At 43.7% G+C, this 26,890-nt stretch overlaps 1 protein-coding gene across 1 annotated transcript in view; it reads right to left on the bottom strand.

Moving 5' to 3' along the window:
* LOC311128684 (T-cell immunomodulatory protein-like) overlaps positions 1-26,890 on the bottom strand; it is a 125,518-nt gene that overhangs the window by 67,373 nt on the left and 31,255 nt on the right. Inside the window, exon 10 of the mRNA XM_084160895.1 lies at positions 15,869-16,041. Coding sequence (XP_084017021.1) covers positions 15,869-16,041 — 173 coding nt within the window. The remainder of the gene's footprint in view (positions 1-15,868; positions 16,042-26,890) is intronic.

The following is a 26,890-nucleotide window of genomic DNA, read 5'->3' as shown; positions in this document are numbered from 1 at the left end:
ATTTTCATTAGTGACCTCCTTTCCCTTTCCAGAAATACCCTCCAAGACCGCAAAACACACCTCCAGTTCTAAGCGGTGTGATGTTCTTCTCCTGACGGGGGCTCTATTATAAAGCAAGGAAACCATTGCACATGAAACGGTGTGAAACGGTGTGAAACAGTGTTAACCAGCGGGACACTTACTTTCACTGTGTGAGTGTGGGTGGGCGGACTGCCTGGGTAGAACCCAATCATACGTAAAAATAGCCCCCTAGACACTCCTCAGAGAAAACACAGGTCTTTCATCATCTTTACTAAAACATGAACTCTACAAAGTACTCAATGCTCTCAGGTGTGTATAAACCCATGCAACAAAGGCAAGTATGTACTGAAACACAGGAAGTGGCATCAGACATACTTGTATACTTACAGCCCTGTGCACAGAGAGGGCTGAAAAGAAATGACTATTCCTCAAAATGGCTGCCTATTTACCTGTTCCTTGATGCCACCGACAGATGCTGTCAGGGTGTAATAAGACAGGCAGAGGACATCTGAGGCGGCGATTAAGAGAAACATGTAACTCTGGGGAGTTACATGCAAACCACACCAACCACGTTGCGTGAGTGAGTGTTGTGAAATACATTTACACTTACACTACCAGTCAAAAGTTTTAGAACACCTACTCATTCAAGGGTCTGTCTTTATTTTTACTATTTTCTACATTATAGAATAATAGTGAAGACTTCAAAACTATGAAATAACACATGGAATATTATATTATAAATGACATGGAATCATTTAGTAACCATGGTGTTGAATCTCTGATACTAAGCCTATTTGTTTGTCTGTCTGTTTAGCGGAGATGTTCCCTGTGACAGTCATTACAATAAGAGGGTTATCATAAAGTAAAAAAAGCCACAACCTTCTTAAACCCCAATGATAGCCAGATGCAAGGGGAGAGAAAAGGGCCAACAAGCTGGGTGACATCTTTCAGTCAAAGGTAAGCTAAAACAAATGTAATTTTCACTAGGCTATAGGCTAATAACCTACAGTACCAGTCAAAAGTGTGGACACACCTACTCATTCCAGGCTTTTTCTTTATTTGTACTATTTTCTGCATTGTAGAATAATAGTGAAGACATCAAAACTATGAAATAACACATATGTAATCATGTAGTAACCAAAAAAGTGTTACACAAATCAAAATATATTGTATATTTGAGATTCTTCAACAGTCTTGAAGGAGTTCCCACATATGCTGAGCACTTGTTGGCTGCTTTTCCTTCACTCTGCGGTCCAACTCATCCCAAACCATCTCAATTGGGTTGAGGTCGGGTGATTGTGGAGGCCAGGTCGTCTGATGCAGCACTCCATCACTCTCCTTGGTCAAATAGCCCTTACACAGCCTGTAGGTGTGTTTTGGGTCATTGTCCTGTTGAAAAACACATGACAGTCCCACTAAGCCCAAACCAGATGGGATGGTGTATCGCTGCAGAATGCTGTGGTAGCCATGCTGGTTAAGTGTGCCTTGAATTCTAAATAAATCACTGACAGTGTCACCAGCAAAGCACCCCCACACCATCACACCTCCTCCTCCATGCTTCACGGTGGGAACCACACATGCAGAGATTATCCTTCATCTACTCTGCGTCTCACAAAGACACGGCAGTTGGAACCAAAAATCTCAGATTTGGACTCATCAGACCAAAGAACAGCTTTCCTCCGGTCTAATGTCCATTGCTCGTGTTTCTTGGCCCAAGCAAGTCTCTTTTTCTTATTGGTGTCCTTTAGTAGTGGTTTCTTTGCAGCAATTCGACCATGAAGGTCAGTCTCCTCTGAACAGTTGATGTTGAGATGTTAAGTGTCTGTTACTTGAACTCTGTGAAGCATTTATTTGGGCTGCAAATTCTGAGGCTGGTAACTTAATGAACTTATCCTCTGCAGCAGAGGTAACTCTGGGTCTTCCTTTCCTGTGGCGGTCCTCATGAGAGCCAGTTTCATCATAGCGCTTGATGGTTTTTGCGACTGCACTTGAAGAAACGTTAAAAGTTCTTGACATTTTCCGGATTGATTGACTGTCGTTTCTCTTTGCTTATTTGAGCTGTTCTTGCCATAATATGGACTTGGTCTTTTACCAGATAGGGCTATCTTCTGTATACCACCCCTACCTTGTCACAACACAACTGATTGGCTCAAACACATTAAGAGGGAAAGAAATTCCACAAATTAACTTTTAACAAGGCACACCTGTTAATTGAAATGCATTCCAGGTGACTACATCATGAAGCTGGTTGAGAGAATGCCAAGAGTCTGTAAAGCTGTCATCAAGGCAAAGGGTGGCTACTTTGAAGAATCTCAAATATAAAATATATTTTGATTTGTTTAACACTTTTTTGGTTACTAAATGATTCCATATTTGTTATTTCATAGTTTTGACGTATTCACTATTATTCTACAATGCAGAAAATAGTACAAATAAAGAAAAAGCCTGGAATGAGTAGGTGTGTCCAAACTTTTGACTGGTACTGTAGGTTATTAGCCTACAGCCTAGTGAAAATTACATTTGTTTTAGCTTACCTTTGACTGAAAGATGTCACCCAGCTTGTTGGTCCTTTTCTCTCTCATTGCATCTGGCTATCAGTGGGATTTAAGAAGGTCATGGCTTTTTAAACTTTATGATAACCCTCTTATTGTAATGACTGTCACAGATAACATCTCCGCTAAACAGACAGACAAACAAATAGGCTAAGCAGCGGAGATTCAGCACCATGGATAGCGCCACAGTTGATCAAATTCACGCAAACCTGACTCATCAAACCCGTGCACTTGCTTTTGTTATAGTAGCATCACGGAACAATGTTGCAAATTGTATTTTTCATCGAGCGCGTTTGTAGAGACAATGTACCAGATATTTTGTTAATAGTGAGTAGCTGCAGTTTATATTTTGAGCCTCTGCAAGTGCCACAAAGCTAGTTTGAAGATTTGTGAATGTGAGATGGAGATTGCCTTCAGTAACTGAGTCGAGAGGTCACGTGTAGCCTAGCCTACACCTGCTAGTCAGCAATGCAATTTATTGAAGTCATGCAAGTAAGTGACATTTTCTATTGGGGACTTTACGTTGAGTAGGCTAAATATGGTAGGCTGCTAGCGTTGTGATGACTGGTCTAACGTATGAATGAAGCCAGAGAGTTGATATGTCAGTTTCATGCAGCTATTCGCACGTGCATATTTTGTATTTCTGCATTAGTGTGGCATAAAATGGTAGGCTATATTATTGGTCCAATGCATTCTTTTTCTCAGGAAATGGAAGGAGCTTGGTCGGGCAGTCCCGGGATACCGTTCACCGGTATGAAACCCTAAATAGCATACATGAAATGTATTTATTAGACTGTTAGAATGCATTGACTCAGAACGGGATTGCTAGATGCCTAGCTTTTCTAGTGTTAATAGTCGGAGTAGAGAAACACATGATTTTGTATGTCTCCGGGTCAAAATCCTACGACCATATGCATTTCAGGTAAAAAAACAACCCAATGTTCATCTACCAGGACAAATTAGCTAGCAATAGCAAGATAGCTAAATGTCAATGAATATCATGTGTCTTTGACATGCGCCCAAATTAATATAGTTGTTTCACAGTTGGTTTGATATTTTAACCTGCGTGTCATGATCGCATCTGCTGTGGATGGACAAAATCAACATGCGCACAATGGCGCACGGGCGTGTCCGGTGTAGTCAGTATCAAATTAAATGAAATTGTATTAGTCACATGCGCCGAATACAACAGGTGTGTAGACCTTACAGTGAAATGCTTACTTACAAGCCCTTAACCAACAATGCAGTTTTAAGAAAGAATAACAAAAAAATTAATCACACAAAAAAATACAACATCAAATAATACGAAATAAAAGTAACAAATAATTAATGAGCAGCAGTAAAAATAACAATATCGAGGCTATATACAGGGGGTACCCGTATCGAGTCAATGTGCGGGGGCACCGGTTAGTCAAGGTAATTGAGGTAATATGTACATGTAGGTAGAGTTATTAAAGTGAATGCAAATAGTCTGGGTAGCCATTTGATTAGATGTTCAGGAGTCTTATGGCTTGAGGGTAGAAGCTGTTTAGAAGCCTCTCGGACCTAGACTTGACACTCCGGTACCTCTAACCGTGCGGTAGCAGAGAGTCTATGACTAGGGTGGCTGGAGTATGACAATTCTTAGTATGTTATGGAAGCAAACAAACAAACACCAACCCACACATCCACCCACCCACATCCCTACTAAATCACCCTCTCCCACAGTGAGGGGATGGTATGTGTTTGATGAGTGCTGATGCATCGTGACATGATTGGCAGCTGAGACAGTAGTCGAGGCGAGCGACAGGAAAATAACACACATGCTGATCTGCAAGATCATGTACTTAATAAATAGTTAAATTCATTATGCTAATAGTTTTGGACTTAATGTAATAATTCTGTCTGTCCTATTCTGTGGGGACGTACAATAGGTGGGACAAACCATTGAATTCTGTTACAAAATCAATAAGTCAGAATAAATTGACTTTGACTTGAAAAGGTTTGGGGAGAATGCTGTGGGCCATAAGCCCTTGTCAACCCCACTTCCCTTGTCCAAACATCTTCACCATAAATCAACATGTCACGCCGCCCCTCGTCCCACTCCAACCATTGTGCCCAAGAGCCCAAACCGTTAATGCAGAACGTTAATTAATTTTCAAACTAAACAGATGGAGAAGGCCGGCTATTATCTCCGGGCTGAGCTGTGGCGGTCCCGAGTATGTTTCTCTCATGGCGGGGAGTGACTTTGATCTGCAAAGCGGGGAGAATGGAAGAAGGGGAAAGAAAGAAAAACACTCCAGTTTTAAGGGCTCTCCAGTGTGCTAACGGAGAGAGGGAGAGAGAGAGAAGCCATGTCATGGGAACAAATATGAGATACTATCCAACGTGATAAATGGAAAGGGAAATCACTACATCTGGGGATTCTTCACTGTCAAAGTTAGTTTGCTCCTGGCTGCCGGTGGGCTGGTCAACTGCTCCCAAGGTAGGAGACAGAAGACTGGAGCAGGTAGACCTCCTTCCTCACCTACACAAACTGTGTTGATTTTATTACTACAAACAGCCACTTCATTTGTGGAGGGTGGTAAGTGAGATGCCAACGTGCTGCACAGCAAGATACCTTCCTGATGAAATAAGAGACTATTGATAAAAGTAGTCTCTTTTCTTCCATTAAGTCTATTGCCATTACGGAAAACTGAATTATATGAATTAAGGAACAGCAGCAGATGGTGGTGAGCGACTGGCTAAACATAGAGATACTTTGGGGACGCTAGCCAAAGAGCATAGCCATTAGCTGAATCAGAAAGCCAAGCTGAGTATTGTAGCAATTTCTTAAAAGAGGAAAGGTCCACGAACCATGGACCCAGGGATGGTGGCGACTTGGCTGAAATGGAGCAGATGGCCAGATGATGTCCAGGGGGGACACAGTCACAGGACGGATTCTGTAACTCATTTGGTTCCTTGTTTCCGGACACATTAAGAAAAGCAGATTAGACGTGTCAAGAGTGGTGGTGGGTTGGTCGTTGGCATTGCAATCTGTGTGTCTCATCAGACCCCTGCCCTGGGGAAGGTCACAGGTCAACATTGTGGCTGCTGCTTTTCAAGTATCAATATCCTGTAATCCGGTGGTAGCAAAGGCATGCTTCACTGTTGATTGTGATTACCTGACTCTGTAATGCACACAACACACTGATCTGAGGGAATCCCAGCAACATCTCATATTAAAGTGACGCGCTGAGACTGACCACAATGCTTCTTTGTTTATTTTTTGTACAGTGCCTTGCAAAAGTATTCATCCCCCTTGCCGTTATTTTGTTGCATTACAACCTGTAATTTAAATAGATTTTTGTTTGGATTTCATGTAATGGACATACACAAAATAGTCCAAATTGGTGAAGTGAAATAACTTGTTTCAAAAAATTCAAATAAATAAATAACGGAAAAGTGGTGCGTGCATATGTATTCACCCCCTTTGCTATGAAGCCCCTAAATAAGATCTGGTGCAACCAATTACCTTCAGAAGTCACATAATTAGTTAAATAAAGTCCACCTGTGTGCAATCTAAGTGTCACATGATCTCAGTATATATACACCTGTTCTGAAAGGCCCCAGAGTCTGCAACACCACTAAGCAAGGGGCACCACCAAGCAAGCGGCACCATGAAGACCAAGGAGCTCTCCAAACAGGTCAGGGACAAAGTTGTGGAGAAGTACAGATCAAGGTTGGGTTATAAAAAAATATCAGAAACTTTGAACATCCCACGGAGCACCATTAAATCCATTATTAAAAAATGCACAACAAACCTCCCAAGAGAAGGCCATCCACCAAAACCCATGGACCAGGCAAGGAGGACATTCATCAGAGAGGCAACAAAGAGACCAAAGATTACCCTGAAGGAGCTGCAAAGCTCCACAGCGGAGATTGGAGTATCTGTCCATAGGACCACTTTAAGCCATACATTCCACAGAGCTGGGCTTTACGGAAGAGTGGCCAGAAAAAAGCCATTGTTTAAAGAAAAAAATAAGCAAACACATTTGGTGCTCGCCAAAAGGCATGTGGGAGACTCCCCAAACATATGGAAGAAGGTACTCTGGTCAGATGAGACTAAAATTGAGCTTTTTGGCCATCAAGGAAAACGCTATGTCTGGCGCAAACCCAACACCTCTCCTCACCCTGAGAACACCATCCCCACAGTGAAGCATGGTGGTGGCAGCATCATGCTGTGGGGATGTTTTTCCATCGGCAGGGACTGGGAAACTGGTCAGAATTGAAGGAATGATGGATGGCGCTAAATACAGGGAAATTCTTGAGGGAAACCTGTTTAAGTCTTTCAGAGATTTGAGACTGGGACGGAGGTTCACCTTCCAGCAGGACAATGACCCTAAGCATACTGCTAAAGCAACACTCGGGTGGTTTAAGGGGAAACATTTAAATGTCTTGGAATGGCCTAGTCAAAGCCCAGACCTCAATCCCTTTTTCTTAATATCCAATTGCGATCTTGTCTCATCGCTGCAACTCCCCAACGGGCTCAGGAGAGGCGAAGGTCGAGTCATGCGTCCTCTGAAACACGCGCCAAACCACGCTTCTTAACACCCGCCTGCTTAACCCAGAACCTAGCTGCACCAATGTGTCGAAGGAAACACTGTTCAACTGACGACTGAAGTCAACCTGCAGGCGCCCGGCCCGCCACAAGGAGTCGCTAGAGCGCGATGAGCCAAGTAAAGTCCCCCTGGCCAAACCCTCCCCTAACCCCGACGACGCTGGGCCAATTGTGCGCCGCCCGATGGGACTCCCGGTCACGGATGGTTGTGAAGCAACCTGGGATCGAACCCGGTACTGTAGTGATGACTCAAGCACTGAGATGCTGCGCCACTCGGCAGGCCTGCTCCTTTGTTTTTAATCTGAAAACACTGATTAGTGGTCTAGATAATTCCATAGCATTGAGGCCAGGGCTTGGTGTTAGTCTATTCATGCTCTGGGTTGAGAGAGTGGTTGTGTGTCATTATCCTTAGACAGAGAAGCTCTACAGTAAAGAGTGTTTATACACTAGCATGACAGGTGGCAGAGTTACATTATGGCTTATGTCCTCAAATCAACTGCCAATGTTCCCTCACTGTGAGCGAGGAATCTGGCAAACCCTCTCGCAAACTCACTGCCATCCTGTATAGAAGGAGTCAAGGGTGCAAGTGAGGGGAGAAAGAGACTGGGTAAAATGAAAAGGAACAGAATGAAAGCAGAAAGAATGAGAGACTCTTTCTCCAGTCTAAGAACAGTCAGAGACAGACAGAGACAGAGACAGAGAAAGTGAGAGTGAGTCACAAGGTTAGCCTTCAGCCCAGACAAACAGGCAGCGACGCCCGGACAGAGATTGAATTCAGACTGCAGAGGAGAACCAGTTTGAAAGGCCTGGGGCCAGTGACACACAGACAGCCCTCTCAGTTCTCTAAGCCCAAGCTCCTGATTGAGTTCTGAGTGCACCTCACCTGGACTGAACCCCCTGCTGCTTCTCCTGAGTGTCTCTCAGCTACCCAAACACCATTCACAGCTGAAACAGCTGCCGAGAAGAGGAGCGGAGTAAGGGGTAAGGCAGGATTGGGTAGCTCTCCCCTCCCCCTGAGATATATTCCTTTTAGAAATAAGTCTGTCTGACCTCCCACTGAGAAAGACTGTCATTAGAAGTTTTGTTCAAAATGAGCTGCTGGTATTACAGATTATAGTGAATAATATACATTTGAAATCAATTGGCTGACAAAAACAAGTTACTAAAACAGATAGAAAATGTGGACCAATGGATTATCAAACAGTAGAAGGCTGGAAATGAGAGAGTAAGACTTCAAACACTTCAAACCTTCGCTCTCTCTCTCCCACTACTCTCTCCTCTTCCATCCTATCATCTCTTCCCTCTGCTCAATCCTTCTCCCTCCAATCTCCTGATTCTGCCTCCTCAACCCTCCTCTCCTCCCTTTCTGCATCGTTTGACTCTCTGTGTCCCCTATCCTCCCGGCCGGCTCGGTCCTCCCCTCCAGCTCCGTGGCTTGATGACTCATTGCGAGCTCACAGAACAGAGCTCCGGGCAGCGGAGCGGAAATGGAAGAAAACTAAACTCCCTGCCGACCTGGCATCTTTTCACTCCCTCCTCTCTACATTTTCTTCATCTGTTTCTGCTGCTAAGGCCACTTTCTACCACTCTAAATTCCAAGCATCTGCCTCTAACCCTAGGAAGCTCTTTGCCACATTCTCCTCCCTGCTGAATCCTCCTCCCCCCCTCCCTCCTCTCTCTCTGTGGATGACTTCGTCAACCACTTTGAAAAGAAGGTTGACGACATCCGATCTTCGTTTGTTAAGTCTAATGACACTGCTGGTCCTGCTCACACTGCCCTACCCTATGCTTTGACTTATTTCTCCCCTCTCTCTCCAGATAAAATCTTGCGACTTGTGACTGCAGGCCGCCCAACAACCTGCCCGCTTGACCCCATCCCCTCCTCTCTTCTCCAGACCATCTCCGGTGACCTTCTCCCCTACCTCACCTCGCTGATCAACTCATCCTTGACCGCTGGCTATGTCCCTTCCGTCTTCAAGAGAGCGAGAGTTGCACCCCTTCTCAAAAAACCAACACTCGATCCCACTGATGTCAACAACTACAGACCAGTATCCCTTCTTTCTTTTCTTTCCAAAACTATTGAGCGTGCCGTCTTTAGCCAACTCTCTTGCTATCGCTCTCAGAATGACCTTCTTGATCCAAACCAGTCAGGTTTCAGGACTGGTCATTCAACTGAGACTGCTCTTCTCTGTGTCACGGAGGCTCTCCGCACTGCTAAAGCTAACTCTCTCTCCTCTGCTCTTGTCCTTCTAGACCTGTCTGCTGCCTTTGATACTGTGAACCATCAGATCCTCCTCTCCACCCTCTCCGAGCTGGGCATCTCCGGCGCGGCTCACTCCTGGATTGCGTCCTACCTGACCGGTCGCTCCTACCAAGTGGCGTGGCGAGAAGCTGTCTCCGCACCACGTGCTCTCACCACTGGTGTCTCCCAGGGCTCAGTTCTAGGCCCTCTCCTATTCTCCCTATACACCAAGTCACTTGGCTCTGTCATATCCTCACATGGCCTCTCCTATCATTGCTACGCTGACGATACACAACTAATCTTCTCCTTTCCCCCTTCTGATAACCAGGTGGCGAATCGCATCTCTGCATGTCTGGCAGACATATCAGTATGGATGACGGATCACCACCTCAAGCTGAACCTTGGCAAGACGGAGCTGCTCTTCCTCCTGGGGAAGGACTGCCCGTTCCATGATCTCGCCATCATGGTTGACAACTCCGTTGTGTCCTCCTCCCAAAGTGCGAAGAGCCTTGGCGTGACCCTGGACAACACCCTGTCGTTCTCCGCTAACATCAAGGCGGTGACCCGATCCTGCAGGTTCATGCTCTACAACATTCGGAGAGTACGACCCTGCCTTACACAGGAAGCGGCACAGGTCCTAATCCAGGCACTTGTCATCTCCCGTCTGGATTACTGCAACTCGCTGTTGGCTGGGCTCCCTGCCTGTGCCATTAAACCCCTACAACTCATCTAGAATGCCGCAGCCCGTCTGGTGTTCAACCTTCCCAAGTTCTCTCACGTCACCCCGCTCCTCCGCACACTCCACTGGCTTCCAGTTGAAGCTCGCATCTGTTACAAGACCATGGTGCTTGCCTATGGAGCTGTGAGGGGAACGGCACCTCTGTACCTTCAGGCTCTGATCAGTCCCTACACCCAAACGAGGGCATTGCGTTCATCCACCTCTGGCCTGCTGGCTCCCCTTCCTCTGCGGAAGCATAGTTCCCGCTCAGCCCAGTCAAAACTGTTCGCTGCTCTGGCACCCCAATGGTGGAACAAGCTCCCTCACGACGCCAGGACAGCGGAGTCACTCACCACCTTCCGGAGACATTTGAAACCCCACCTCTTTAAGGAATACCTGGGATAGGATAAAGTAATCCTTCTACCCCCCCCCTAAAAAAAATAAAAAAAATTGTAAAGTGGTTATCCCACTGGCTATAGGGTGAATGCACCAACTTGTAAGTCGCTCTGGATAAGAGCGTCTGCTAAATGACGTAAATGTAAATGTAAATATATGAGTGTGCTTAAAGTGCATTGAAAGGGCTCTGGGGTGATGCAGACGAATGCCCTATTCGATCAGAGCACCATGCACTTCCCTACTTTGTTGGTTGAAAACTGTATAAAGGAGGATACAAGAGTCCGACACTTCAATAACATAACTGTAAGAATGGAAAATACACCCGGGTTACATTCAGATTGCTCTTGACTGCTTCTGCTTTCAGAGACCACTGGCTTAGTGAGTTTCTCCAGGCTGCTCTGTGATAAATATGAGGTGTTTTAACTGGTGCTTATTCTTAGCGAAAGGACACCTCGCTGAAAGAGTCCCATTACACTGTCCATCCATAGATCTCAGAATCCCGACCACTCCATCCAAACATATTGATTACGGTCTGTCTGCAACAGCCTCTGAATGCCCAGAGTTATTATGTGCTTGTCAGCTGCTAAATTGGCCAAATGGGTGATAGCCTATCTTCTGTTGGTGTCTGTACAGGAAAGTAGGTCTACATGTTTGGTTGTGGAGTGTTGCAATGAACCACTCATCCTGCTTGGTTCATATAAGAACAAACAAAATGTGTGTCCATCTATGAAGACAGGCAGACAATTTAGGAGAAAATCGTTTGAGTAGATTCTTAGTTCCATCACTGGCAACACCGCCCAAAATCCTCTGACAGTTCCCCTGGAGGAAATGTTATGTCCAGGTCAGTGTATGTGCTGCAGGAGAACAGCCCCTAGACTTACACACGCACACAAGCACATGGACACACAGACGGACACACAAACACAGACACACACACACACACACGGTACGATCCACTGTATAAGGGCAGGCATTCACTCTTTCTCATCCTGTACAAGCCATCAAATTTGTGCTGATGCTCTGGGGACAAACATCACCTGAGTCATCATGCTGTCATACACAGTCACAATCCCACTAACTAAACCACTGAAACACTATAGCACTACTCCATCCTCAGAGAATCCATGCTGTTTGCTTTGAAGAGCTGTGTGAGATATACACAACATACACTGAGTGCACAAAACATTAAGAACACCTTCCTAATATTGAGTTGCACCCCCCTCCTTTGCCCTCAGAACAGCCTCACTTCGTCAGGGCATTGACTCTACAAGGTGTCGAAAGCGTTCCACAGGAATGCTGGCCCATGTTGACTCCAATGCTTCCCAAAGCTGTGTCAAGTTGGCTGGATGTCCTTTGGGTGGTGGACCATTGTTGATACACACAGGAAACTGTTGAGTTTGAAACCAGTAGCAGTGCAATTCTTTACATTTTACATTTTAGTCATTTAGCAGACGCTCTTATCCAGAGCGACTTACAGGAGTAATTAGGGTTAAGTGCCTTGCTCAAGGGCACAGACAGATTTTTCACCTAGTCGGCTCTGGGATTAGAACCAGCGACCTTTCGGTTACTGGCACAACGCTCTTAACCACTAAGCTACCTGCCGCCTATAATTCTTGACACAAACCGGTGCACCTGACACCTTCTACCATACCCCGTTCAAAGGCACATAAATCTTTTGTCTTGCACATTCACCCTCTGAATGGGACACATACACAATCCATGTTTCAATTGTCTCAAGGCTTAAAAACCCTTCTTTAACCTGTCTTCTCCCTTTCATCTACACTGATTGAAGTGAATTTAACAAGTGGCATCAATAAGGGATCATAGCTTCCACCTGGATTCACTTGGTTAGTCTATGTCAGGGGTGTCAAACTCATTCCACGGCGGGCCGAGTGTCTGCAAGTTTTAGTTTTTACCTTTCAATTAAGACCTAGACAACCAGGTGAGGGGAGTTCGTTACTAATTAGTGATCTTAATGAATCAATCAAGTACAAGGGTGGAAAGAAAACTTGCAGATACTCGGCCCTCCGTGGAATGAGTTTGACACGTGCTCTATTTCATGGAAAGAGTAGGTGTTCCTAATGTTTTGTTCACTCAGTGTATGAGATCAGCGAAGATACAACATCATGATAATCAATTTGATAGGTTTGGAGTGAGTGGGATTGAGAGAATGCTGGAGACAGTCACAGCAGGAGGGAATATAAGACAATGGGTTTGTGTGAGTGTGTGTGTTTGGAAACAGAGGGTGAGAGAGTGAGTGACTGTCTGCAGCCAGCAGAGCAGAAACCTCCATCTGGGAGAAAGGTGATGAAGTAATCAAGTGCATATTGTATGATGACTACCCATTTATCTGCCATATCCCTCAACTCCCATTGAACCTGACACAAACAACTACTGAATAAAAAACTGTGTCCAGATAGTATGACAAACCATGTTACACTGAGCAAAAATATAAACGCAACATGTAATGTGTTGGTCCCATGTTTCATAAGCTGAAATAAAAGATCCCCAAAATGTTCCATATACACAAAAAGCTTATTTCTCTTAAATGTTTTGCACAAATTTGTTTACATCCCTGTTAGTGGGCATTTCTCCTTTGCCAAGATAATCCATCTACCTGACAAGTGTGGCATATAAAGATGATTATTAAACAGCATGATCATTACACAGGTGCACCTTGTGCTGGGGACGATAAAAGGCCACTTTAAAATGTGCAGTTTTGTCACACAACACAATGCCACAGATGTCTCAAGTTGAGGGAGCGTGTAATTGGCATGCTGACTGCAGGAATGTCCACCAGAGCTGTTGCCAGATAATTTAATGTTAATTTATCTACAGTAAGCCACCTTCAACGTCATTTTAGAGAATTTGGCAGTACGTCCAATCGGCCTCACAACAACAGACCATGTGTATGGCGTCGTGTGGGCAAGCGGTTTGCTTATGTCAACGTTGTGAACAGAGTGCCCCATTGTGGAGGTGGGCGTTATGGTATGGGTAGGCATAAGCTACGGACAAAGAACACAATTGCATTTTATCGATGGCAATTTGAATGCACAGAGATACCGTGACAAGATCCTGAGGCCCATTGTCGTGCCATTCATCCACCACCATCACCTCATGTTTCAGCATGATAATGCAAGGCCCCATGTCACAAGGATCTGTACACAATTCCTTGAAGCTGAAAATGTCCCAGTTCTTCCATGGCCTGCATACTCACCAGATATGTCACCCATTGAGCACGTTTGGGATGCTCTGGATCGATGTGTACGACAGCGTGTTCCAATTCCGCCAATATCCACCAACTTTGCACAGACATTGAAGAGGAGTGTGACAATATTCCACAGACCACAATCAACAGCCTGATCAACTCTATGCAAAGGAGATGTGTCACGCTGCATGAGGCAAATGGTAGTCACACCAGATACTGACTGGTTTTCTGATCCATGCCCCTACCTATCTTTTTTAAGGTATCTGTGACCAACAGATGCATATCTGTATTCCCAGTCATGTGAAATCCATAGATTAGGGCATAATGAACTTATTTCAATTGACTGATTTCCTTATATGAACTGTAACTCAGTAAAATCGTTCAAATTGTTGCATGTTGCGTTCATATTTTTGCTCAGTATATTTTTACAGCTAAACTAATGAAGCAACAATGAATAAGGGCCTGAAACGCATATTTTTCGACCTCTTCTATCCCATTGACACCTCCTCAGACGAGTCAATAAAAGCCAGAGGCTGATGGCTCTGGCATAGAGTGTTGCTCATTAAATTAAAACATGATTATACTATTTGAAAAGGTCAAATGTCAATCTGTTTGGCAGGAAATAGGCTGGAGACTGCCGTGCTTAAACACTGTGTGCCATGGTGCCTCAAACCAGCCCCGAGCAGCTATTAGCATTCATCACAGCCACTCTGCAGAGACGAGACCGTCTAAACATTTTACCCTATTCCTCGTTACGTAGGAGCTTGTTTGTTTTGACTTCCAGTTCCCAACACGACACACTGATTGGTTCCCCAGAAACAAAAGGCTTTTTGGACTCAGTGCATCTTAAAATTCTAATAGACATTTATTCTGTAAAGATAGGAAGTGTGTGGGCAGGCAGGACATTCATCCAAAACCCAGCTATAAATAACAAGCGAATGGGAGCAAAAAAAATGGAAGAGAAAAAAAAGAGTGAGCGAGAGAGTGGGAGGCACATTAAACTGGCCAAACATTTGGTAAGCAGAGTCTGTTCGAGCACAGAGTACACTCAACCAATGAAACTGCAGACAATTACAAACTAACGTCAAGATGTATGAAAATGTAGGCTAGATCTACACAATGTCGCAATACAGGCCATGACCGGGTCTTGGGATAAAACCGGACCATCTGTTTTGATGATGTTTATACTACACACCACAAACATGGTTTGTAATTATTGACAAGAAAATCATTATTAATCGTCACCATCGTCAATCATCACAGCCATCTTCTGTCCATGTTCCTGATCTGGTTTGAAACTACCACCCTGGATTGGTCATGTATGATGGTTGGTATAGAGCTTAATATGTGATTAAGTTCCATGGCTTAAAGACATGGACTTGGTGTGATTAGAATGGACCTCCCAGGATGAGGGTGACCCAAAGAGAAGAAGGAGTTAAGCTGCCGGAGAGATTCGACTGATCCTCCACCAGAAATTAAGGTTCACATGTACGTGTATGTGTGTATGTGTGTGTATGTGTGTATGTGTTTGTGTGTATGTGTATGTGTGTATGCTTCACGCACAAACGTATGCACATAAAGCGTTACAAATGTCCCAGAAATGCTCCACGTCTTCTTAACTATGTCAATCTTAACATTGTCTATTATGAAGTCACACAGATGGAACAGAACAATCAGCATGAATAGGCCTAGCTGTGGCCCTGTCCTGACTGATATCTTATCTCAATCTATGGGCTGCTGATAAACCACACATCCTCTTCCTGCTGTCCGTCCTCTCTGACCGTGCCACCTCATCCCAGGGTCAGGAGCATTTTAAAGACTGCTGCTCACGTCCCCATGCTGAAGTGTGACTTGGGGCTTTCACTTCAACACTGAAAATTCATCCATCTAATCTATTTAAATCTAAAGCAATTCAAGGTTAGAATGTTTTATATGAATATTGACACATAATAAAGGCCTACAATGTACAATCATACTGTATGCAAACCAATCTAATCCAAAAAGCATTGCGGGTCAGCGAACACAAAATAGATCATTGAAAGTCGTGGCGATTACCAATGTAATCTTATCTAAGAGAGCCTAATCTGACCCAGCATGAGACCTCTCCCCTAATCCCAACTACATTCTTCATATGGGTCAGTGTGCCACTCACCTCCCGCTGGTGTTGCGCAGGATGACCAGGGCGTCAGGGAAGCCATCCATGTTGTAGTCTCCCAGGTGCAGGGTGATGGGGTTGTGGAGCTCCCCAGCAGGAGGGGTGGTCTGGGGGGGCACGAAGCCCCAGAGAGTCTCCTTCCTCTGGAAGTCTGTCAGGACTGGCAGCCACTGCAACAGGAGAGAAAACAAGGAGGTTGGTTCAGCTCATTGATGATATACTACTCCGAAACAGGACTGGGAGCCAAAAGAAAATGAAACAAAATTGACTATTAATAACTGCTGGGATGTTTAGAAAAAATGGCATCGCAGTGAGAGGGGGTTCAGTAGGGTTGCTGAATTACCGCCATTAAAGCCACAAGCCAAATGATATAAATGAGCGCTAGGGCAGAGGGAATTTCTTCCTTCCTGTTCCCAGCAATAAAACAACAATTTTCCATCAGACCATATTTTGTATTTGAAAAGAGCTGCAGAAATCAGATCTAACATTGTGAAACCCACTGTGGCTGTGTGGCCTACCCTTGACCTCCCCTGATTATACAGTACCATGATAAATACTGCAGTGAAAGAGACCATATATTTATAGAGATACTCAAACCCAGCCCTCCCTTGCATAGCTCTATCAACACATAATAAAAACATCTTCTACATATTCCACCCTTGACAGCTCAACTGAGTAGTCAATAAACCCTGGGGGCCTATTTCTCTCTGACAGTGACTGATGTTCATCATAATAGAACATGAATGTACAAAAATCATACTAATAACTACTGTGGGTAAATTCATTATATTACATTTAGGAAACTGTATGCACTCACTACTGTAAGACACTAAGGATAAGAGCATCTGCTAAATGACTCAAATGTAAAAAATGTCATATTTCATTAGTAATTAAACACATAACGAATAGTGAATAAAATCCAAGTAAGATTCCCTAACAGAGTGTTGCATCCACTGCTAAAAATGGCCAGTCTCACAGAACGATATCCACAGATACCATCATTAGTAACCGTTTCTGAATAGACGGATGTGAATACAAGAACTACACAAAGAGCTTTAAAAAGAGAGGGCAGTGGGGATAGGAGCTATTCTTTATGCAGCTGAATGCCTCTCTGTTTTCCCCCCGTCCCCACAAGGCCCACCTATTATTGGAAGCGCTGGGGAGGCGGGAATGCAGATGCTATGGGTTTAAATATTCAAGAATGTTAAACAGGAAAAGCCAGGTGCATCTCTGCACATTATATCCACCAGATGAAGTGCCATGAGGGTAGCGGTAATGGCTGCTAATATGGCTGTTCTCCCTCTCTGAATACATAAACATAGTCAACATATTTACAGACAGAGAAAAGAGCAGCAAGACAAGAGAGGAGAGAGTTGAGGCCATAAGAAAGTCTCTCAGAGGAAAGTGTATAGCCTTGTGTGAGTATTTACAGGGGATAGACCTCAGCGCAGTATAGCTGGTGCTTCTTTGATGAATCAGTACCACATAGGCTCTGATGTATAACCCTGGTGATGTGGTGCCGCTACATGATAGGGCAGGGGAAGACGGAGTGATATGTATGGCTGCACCAGGAGGGAACGTGTTAGGGAAGAGGGTGCGTGGGAGAGGCAAGTGTTTTGTCTGGACAGTGTGGGTGAAAGAAATTGGGAGTATGTGTATGAGCTATGTACAATTTGTGCAGGGTACTGGGGGTGAAATGGCGCATCCCTCTCAGGGCTCTTGGCCAGAAAGCCCTTCATACATTCCTACCCAGGTGATTGAAATCCCACTGAGCCGAGCTCAGACCCATGTCTTTAGCAGGTCTGGGCGGGGAGTTAATCGAGTGATGCGTCATTGGCTGCAGAGGTTGACTGGCCTCCTCCCTTTCACAGGGACAGCTGACAATGATAACTTGAAATGATGTGAAAGGTTATGAGTGTTTGGAAGAATGACAGACGGTGACTGAGCTGAAATGATGACTTCCTTTAAGTGAGATTAACGGGTCATGACGATGTTTAATGATCATGAATCTTATGTGTGATGAATACTGACTAGTTTTAATGATTGGCTATGATTATCTAAATACAGTAGTAGTTAAGACTGAAAAAGCCATGTAAATAAGTCCTAATGATTTGTTTTGGACAGGTTACATAGAAATGGGGGTATGAAACCTAAATGGTGTATTTAAACAAATTATTACTGTGTACGGTATCAAACACTACACCGTTAAATGAAACTGCTGAGCCCACGCACGCACATCCACAGTGTCTCCCAAAAGTACTGTCACTTAGCACAAAACAAACAGAAACTATGCTAATGGCTACTTGGGATGAAGCTCACCTTGGACACAGCAGTGCACAGACCAAGTGTTCCACAAAATGGATTATGCTGTATCAATGGTGAGTGGATCCTCAACAGTTGAGTCTGATAATAAAAAGAGGAACTTCTCTGCATCTTGGCTAGGAGTGCTGCTTCACCATCAGCTCTACTCACAGCTGGTCTACACAGGGAGCAGAAGTCTATCATCAGCATTGTGCTGACTGAAGCGTTACTTGGTTTATTAGACCTCAATGCTTTCTACTGTACATGCAAATCATCCCCATTGATGTGGTCCTCTGTAGCTCAGCTGGTAGAGCACGGCGCTTGTAACGCCAAGGTAGTGGGTTCGATCCCCGGGACCACCCATACACAAAAATGTATGCACGCATGACTGTAAGTCGCTTTGGATAAAAGCGTCTGCTAAATGGCATATTATTATTATTATATTATGAATGGATATAATTATGAGAGGGGGTGATGGAGAAAGAAATACAGAAAGAGAGAACAAGCGATTGAGAGAGCAAGAGATAGAGTTGGAGAGAGAATACTAAGAGTTCTTTGACTAAAGGGATTTCAGACACTTTTTGAATGGAAGACATCCAGACAAAGTTTATAAATAACCATAAGGAGCTGCCAGGCAGCCTGGGTGCCAGCCAGTCAGTCACACTGTGAGGCGGTGGGTGACTCTAGGAGCTGAACAAACCCTAACCATCCCTACCAGGCTGGCAGCCAGCATACCAGACTAACATACTTTCCTGCACAACAATCCCACTAGATTGCTAAAGATGTATACAACACATCATATTCCTTTCTAATGCTAATTTGAGAGGAGGAGGAGGAAAGAAAGAAAGAAAGAAAGAAAGAAAGAAAGAGTGAGAGAGAGGAGAGAGTGTGTGAGAGAGAGAGAGAGGAGAAAGAGAGAGAGAGAGAGAGAGAGAGAGAGAGAGAGAGAGAGAGAGAGAGAGAGAGAGAGAGAGAGAGAGAGAGAGAGAGAGAGAGAGAGAGAGAGAGAGAGAGAGAGAGAGAGAGAGAGAGAGAGAGAGAGAGAGAGAGAGAGAGAGAGAGAGAGAGAGAGAGAGAGAGAGAGAGAGAGAGAGAGAAAGAGAAGAAAGAAAGAAAGAAAGAAAGAAAGAAAGAAAGAAAGAAAGAAAGAAAGAAAGAAAGAAAGAAAGAAAGAAAGAAAGAAAGAAAGAAAGAAAGAAAGAAAGAAAGAAAGAAAGAAAGAAAGAAAGAAAGAAAGAAAGAAAGAAAGAAAGAAAGAAAGAAAGAAAGAAAGAAAGAAAGAAAGAAAGAAAGAAAGAGTGAGAGAGAGGAGAGAGTGTGTGAGAGAGAGAGAGGAGAAAGAGAGTGAGAGAGAGGAGAAAGAGAGTGAGAGAGTGAGAGTGAGAGAGAGAGAGAATGTGTTCAGAATACCAACAGGAGGACTGCCTGACTGAGCCCCCCAGTGGCAAGGCAGTCTGCTGAGCTGAAGCCTGCTGTAACTGTTCCAGAGCTGCCTATAGAGGCGTGACTGACTGGGGGAAACAGGGAGGGGTGGGGGGGTTGGTGGTCCTGGATTTGACAGGAGAAGTGCGGCCATTGTCCCAGTGTCTTTACAGAGATCTCTCTCTGCTACTCTGTCGTAGGTCTGATCCCTCCTAGAAGAGAGCTGCATGTTGGAGGGAAGGGAGGGGCAGTAGTATAGCAGTGGCTGAGTGGAGTCCTCCTCTAATGGATGGAGCCAATCATGCTTCATCACCCTGCTGGATCATGGCTCCATCTCCAGTCAGTCTACAGGCTTCCACTTCCAGTCAGCCTCCATTTCAGTGTCTCAGGTTTGTACATCGACACACAGAGGAGCTAGTGCCTAGTCGTACACTGTGTGTCTATAATTTTTCAGTTGGAGAGGGATTCATGTTCTCGTACTCAGACAGGTACCCACAAGCTAACATGGATATAAAATGTTCTGGTCTTCAAGGTAAAGACCACTTCTTCGCATCAGGCACATTTAAAAAGGCACATCAAATGTTCTCGTCTGTACCGTGACTGATAGAGGAGCAGATGAGAGGAGGAGAGATGTGAAGGTGGAGATGAGAGGAATTGTAAATTTTTGCTGCAGGTGTTTGGAAGGGAGAGATCTAGGTCCAGTTTGATCAGACCGGATCTTATAAAAACACACATAAGGTATTCCCCTCACGTCTCCCGATCCTCATCGCTCCTGATTGGGTTAATGAGCCTGAGCCTCCACCCACCTACCCACCCACCCACACACTCTTTTCAGCTTAATCAAGCAGGAACCAGAAAAGGTAGTGTCATCCTAGACAACCAGCCTCTCAGTAATGAACTGACTCTGTTAGGGAATTTCCAAATTATAATTTTTTTGTTGCTATTATTATTATTATTATTATTATTATTATTATTATGTTTCCTGGTCATTAGGAGCAACACACCAACAATGTACTTGCCTTTGTTGTGTCACTCATGCAAAAAAAAATGTTCTGTCCCCACAAACAGATACTTTTCCCATATACAGCATTAACAGCAGTTTGGGATGGTTAGAATTTACTAACTGACTAAATCAGCAAATATTGTCCATATCAGGAAGTGAATGACTATCACATACATCACAACAATGACTCAAAAGGGTGTCACAATGTTCTTATAAACATCAGGCCGACTAGCCATCCTCAATCTAGGCCAACACCCAAAGAGGAGCAAGAGACAGACACCGCCTTACAACAGATGTAAAGTAAGCGTTCCAAAGTCAAATAGGACACGCAACACATTGAGCGCATGTTGACGGCATCAGTATTATTTATTTTACAGCAGGTGCAGTGTGTGGAAGAGGAGATCATGCACGAGGCAACTACCCAGGTAATACGCGTGGTACAGTCAGGAAAGCCTGCATTAGTAGACTCATAAGGTCACAAAACCTTGAGATCATTTGAAGGTCAGGCAGAGAAGCCAAGCACATTTTGATAATGAGGTGAGCATGAAGCCTAACATACAATCCCACGTTATCATTTAAATGAAGTTGTTAAACACTACTTCTTGATATGTGTGTAATCATTCAGAGAGGTGACCAGTTTTTCAATTTTTATAGAGTGCCCTAAGCAACTCACTTAAATTCTGAAATTCATTGGATCAAAAGGTCAATTCAATATATTTGATGGTGAGAGGGAAACGGCAGGCATACAAATATAATTTTATCAATCCCAGAGAAATCTCAGCGTCCAACACAGCACACACACACCATTCTCCTCGTCACATTGTTTACTAAAGCGGAAAAAGCGACAGTAGTAGCAGGTTCCCACTCCTATCGATTCGCCACAGCGGGAGCGATGGTTCATTAGGCCAAGAAATTAAAATTTCAGAAGCCGCGGGGAACGGCAGACGAGGTGTCATTATATCCATAGAGAACACAGGCGTCGCCGTGGGACAACATGATAAAAAAAAACATGCATCCAATGAACTCCCTGCTTTATGATCCGCAGTGAAAAACTATATCGCTCATCACATTATCTCTGCAAAGCCATTCCAGTTCATTCACAAGACTGCATATAGCGAGCAGCTGTTTTGTTCTTTGAATTCCCATGGAGAGCAGCCTATTATTCTGATTTATACCACAGTATTGTTGTATACTCCTTTCTGATTGGCTAAAAGGGAATTTTAGAGTTGGCATTAAAACCAGATATATGGGACAGTTGGAAAATATATAGGGTACTTTTGAAGCAGTTCCAACAATAAGCCCTTTTTACTGTTCTAAAGCACTGCACCATGCAGACCGTACTTGCTACAATGTTACAGAAAGTAAAATCAACAACCACACAAACCGAAATTGGATACATTCTAAACGCAGGTCCAACGAGGAAAAACTTGGCTAACTAGGATTCATTTGTTTTTGGAGACATATTTTTTGCAGCATCTGATGACCTAACGTGGTGAGTGCTTTACATTTTTCTCCGGTCCATCAATGAGTACGGTTACATGCACACAATAATGTGATTATTGTGGATAAATCAGATTAATGCAATAGTTCGATTAAAACGTTTACATGCTTTGCAAGAAGAACAATTTCCCTAATAATCCTGTTTACATGGACACATCTGAAATCAGGCTACTTGATGGCACTCTGAAAAACGCAGTAAATCGACAATCAAAATAAACGCTCTACCACAGTGACCATGTTATTTTTGGTAAGCATATCTGTTTGAGTTCGGACATATAAAGTTTGAATGCGGAAACTACTCTAAAACGTATACATTCAATTGTTCCGAACTCACTTCACTCGCGATAAAGAGGGAGGTTCGCTCGGCTGGTGACAGCACATGCGCAGATCAAATACATCACTGGAACGCCGATTAAGGTGTTTACATGTCCTAATAATTGTACTCAATGCTGCAGTCATCACGCAAGTGGCAATATGCTGTCAAATCCTCCCACATGTTTCTACACTGAAAAAAAATATAAACACAACATGTAAAGTGTTGGTCACATGTTTCATGAGCTGAAATAAAAAATCCCAGAAATGTGTGCACAAATTTGTTTAAATCCCTGTTAGTGAGCATTTCTCCTTTGCCATGATAATCCATGATAATCCCTGTTGAACAGTATTTCTGTCTGTAATGAAGCCCTTTGTGGGGAAAAACTCATTCTGATTGGCTGAGCCTGGCTCCCCAGTGGGTGGGCCTGGCTGCGCCTATGCTCTCCAAGGGACCACCCATGGCTGTACCCCTGCCCAGTAATGTGAAATCCATAGATTAGGGCCTAATTTATTTATTTAAATTGACTGATTTCCTTATATGAACTGTAACTCAGTAAAATCTTTGAAATTGTTGCGTTTATATTTTTGTTCAGTATTGTTTGACCAGCTGTTTTCAGCAACTGGTATTGTTGAATTCGGTTGATATATTGGCAGATTTGCTAGCAACAAACGATTTAGCTAGCTTTTAGCCTAGTGTTTCATTTGCAATGTGATCTCCTCTACTGTAATGAACTGTCACGCCCTGGCTCTGGGGACTCTTTAAGGTTGAGCCAGGGTGTTAGTTTCTATGTTGTAGTTTCTATGTGTTTATTCTAGATCGTTTAGATCTATGTTGGCCAGGATGGTTCCCGATCAGAGGCAGCTGTTGCTCGTTGTCTCTGATTGGGAACCATACTTAGGCAGCCTGTTTTGCACAGTTATTTGTGGGATCTTGATCCGTAAGGTTTGTGTTTAACCCTAGGACTTCACGTATCGTTTATTGTTGGTTAAGTACTCATTAAAAGATGTACGCCTATCACGCTGCGCCTTGGTCCGGTTCTTACGACGATCGTGACAGAAGATCCCACCAAAGAAGGACCAAGCAGCGTGTTGTGACATGAACAGTGTCCTGACGAGAGAGCAACTTTTCTATGCCAGGTGAAATCGTGCATCATCAGCTCATTGTTATGGATGTATCCAAATAACTGCCACTAGAAAACAGCTTAAACAAATGCAAATGCAGCTACTCTGCTCTTATTCTGGCTGCACTGTTTGACGTTACTGTGCTAGCTATAGATGGCTAGCTAGCAAGCAAGCGATAAGAACATTGCCAGCCATCATGGCAACCAAATAAAAATAACGAATGACTGGGTCACGTCTCTGGCAACGGACTAGCAACCAGGTTTGGTGGGATCATGAAGAAGTATAAATGTCATTTCTATTCTATACCAGTAAATGTATGCTTTAGTATTGTTTTCTTTGGAATTTGTGGTAATGTATAAGCGGGATAAACGCATCCGCTCTGTACATTACCTTGGAAAAATGAACTCCATGGAGGGACTCCGCTAACCCGTCGTCCTACTGCGTCGTCCATTAATTCCAAGGTAATGTACAGAACGTCAGCGTTTATCCCTTACTTAAATTATGTACACTACCATTCAAAAGTTTGCGGTCACTTAGAAATGTCCTTGTTTTTGAAAGAAAAGCAATTATTTTGTCCATTAAAATAACATAAAATTGATCAGAAATACAGTGTAGACATTGTTAATGTTGTAAATGGCTATTGTAACTGGAAAAGGCAGATATTTTATGGAATATCTACATAGGCGTACAGAGGCCCATTATCAGCAACCATCAGTCCTGTGTTCAAATGGAACGTTGTGTTTGATAATCCAAGTTTATCATTTTAAAAGTTTGTTTTGCGGGTACTATTTAATGAAGCTGCCAGTTGAGGACCTGTGAGGCGTCTGTTTCTCAAACTAGACACTAATGTATTTGTCCTCTTGCTCAGTTGTCCACCGGGGCCTCCCACTCCTCTTTCTATTCTGGTTAGAGCCAGTTAGCGCTGTTCTGTGAAGGGAGTAGTACACAGCGTTGTATGAGATCTTCCGTTTCTTGGCAATTTCTCGCATTGAATAGCCTTCATTTCTCAGAACAAGAATAGACTGACGAGTTTCAGAAGAAAGTTATTTGTTTCTGGCCATTTTGAGCCTGTAATCGAACCCACAATTGCTGATGCTCCAGATACTCAACTAGTCTCAAGAAAGCCAGTTTTATTGCTTCTTTAAATCAGCACAACATTTTTCAGCTGTGCTAACATAATTGCAAAAGGGTTTTCTAATGATCAATTAGTCTTTTAAAATTATAAACTTGGATTAGCAAACACAACGTGCCATTGGAGCACAGGACTGATGGTTGCTGATAATGGGCCTCTGTACGCCTATGTAGATATTCCATTAAAAAAATCAGCCGTTTCCAGCTACAATAGCCATTTACAACATTAACAATGTCTACACTGTATTTCTGATCTATTTTATGTTTTTTTTGCTTTTCTTTCGAAAACAAGGACATTTCTAAGTGACCCTAAACTTTTGAACGGTAGTGCATGTAATCTAGGATGGACTTCTGTACAGTGAGGGAAAAAAGTATTTGATCCTCTGCTGATTTTGTACGTTTTCCCACTGACAAAGACATGATCAGTCTATAATTTTAATGGTAGGTTTATTTGAACAGTGAGAGACAGAATAACAACAAAAAAATCCAGAAAAACGCATGTCAAAAATGTTATAAATTGATTTGCATTTTAATGAGGGAAATAAGTATTTGACCCCTCTGCAAAACATGCCTTACTACTTGGTGGCAAAACCCTTGTTGGCAATCACAGAGGTCAGACGTTTCTTGTAGTTGTCCACCAGATTTGCACACATCTCAGGAGGGATTTTGCTCCACTCCTCTTTGCAGATCTTCTCCAAGTCATTAAGGTTTCAAGGCTGATGTTTGGCAACTCGAACCTTCAGCTCCCTCCACAGATTTTCTATGGGATTAAGGTCTGGAGACTGGCTAGGCCACTCCAGGACCTTAATGTGCTTCTTCTTGAGCCACTCCTTTGTTGCCTTGGCCGTGTGTTTTGGGTAATTGTCTTGCTGGAATACCCATCCACGACCCATTTTCAATGTCATGGCTGAGGGAAAGAGATTCTCACCCAAGATTTGACGGTACATGGCCCCGTCAATCGTCCCTTTGATGTGGTGAAGTTGTCCTGTCCCCTTAGCAGAAAAACACCCCCAAAGCATAATGTTTCCACCTCCATGTTTGATGGTGGGGATGGTGTTCTTGGGTCATAGGCAGCATTCCTCCTCCTCCAAACACAGCAAGTTGAGTTGATGCCAAAGAGCTCGATTTTGGTCTCATCTGACCACAACACTTTCACCCAGTTCTCCTCTGAATCATTCAGATGTTCATTGGCAAACTTCAGACGGCCCTGTATATGTGCTTTCTTGAGCAGGGGGACCTTGAGGGCGCTGCAGGATTTCAGTCCTTCACGGCGTAGTGTGTTACCAATTGTTTTCTTGGTGACTATGGTCCCAGCTGCCTTGAGATCATTGACAAGATCCTTCCGTGTAGTTCTGGGCTGATTCCTCACCGTTCTCATGATCATTGCAACTCCACGACGTGAGATCTTGCATGGAGCCCCAGGCCGAGGGAGATTGACAGTTATTTTGTGTTTCTTCCATTTGCGAATAATCGCACCAACTGTTGTCATCTTCTCACCAAGCTGCTTGGCGATGGTCTTGTAGCCCATTCCAGCCTTGTGTAGGTCTACAATCTTGTCCCTGACAACCTTGGAGAGCTCTTTGGTATTGGCCATGGTGGAGAGTTTGGAATCTGATTGATTGATTGCTTCTGTGGACAGGTGTCTTTTATACAGGTAACAAGCTGAGATTAGGAGCACTCCCTTTAAGAGTGTGCTCCTAATCTCAGCTCGTTACCTGTATAAAAGACACCTGGGAGCCAGAAATCTTTCTGATTGAGAGGGGTCAAATACTTATTTCCCTCATTAAAATGCAAATCAATGTATACAATTTTTGACATGCGTTTTTCTGGAATTTTTTGTTGTTATTCTATCTCTCACTGTTCAAATAAACCTACCATTAAAATTATAGACTGACCATTTCTTTGTCAGTGGGCAAACATACAAAACCAGCAGGGGATCAAATACTTTTTTCCCTCACTGTATATCGCATGTCACATTTCTCTCCTGATAGATTTAGAAATGCAGAGATTTTTTAAAAGTCGGATGAAAATAAAATGCCTTCTAACACAAATGTGAAAAAAAGTGCTGATGAGGAAGAGAGCAAGAGCAAAGAAAAGAGAGAAAGAGAGCGTATTTCATTGTCCTGTGATGAATAAAGAAACACTGAACAGGTGTCCCTGAGACAGAAAGAGAGAGAGAGGGGAGGCAGAGTTGGTGACAAAGCTGGTGACAGAGCACACCCACG

This window comes from Coregonus lavaretus (assembly GCF_964263955.1).
Source record: "Coregonus lavaretus genome assembly, chromosome: 4".
Taxonomy (NCBI): domain Eukaryota; kingdom Metazoa; phylum Chordata; class Actinopteri; order Salmoniformes; family Salmonidae; genus Coregonus; species Coregonus lavaretus.
The sequence above is the reverse complement of the archived record's forward strand: the minus strand, read 5'-3'. Positions and strand labels throughout refer to the sequence as shown.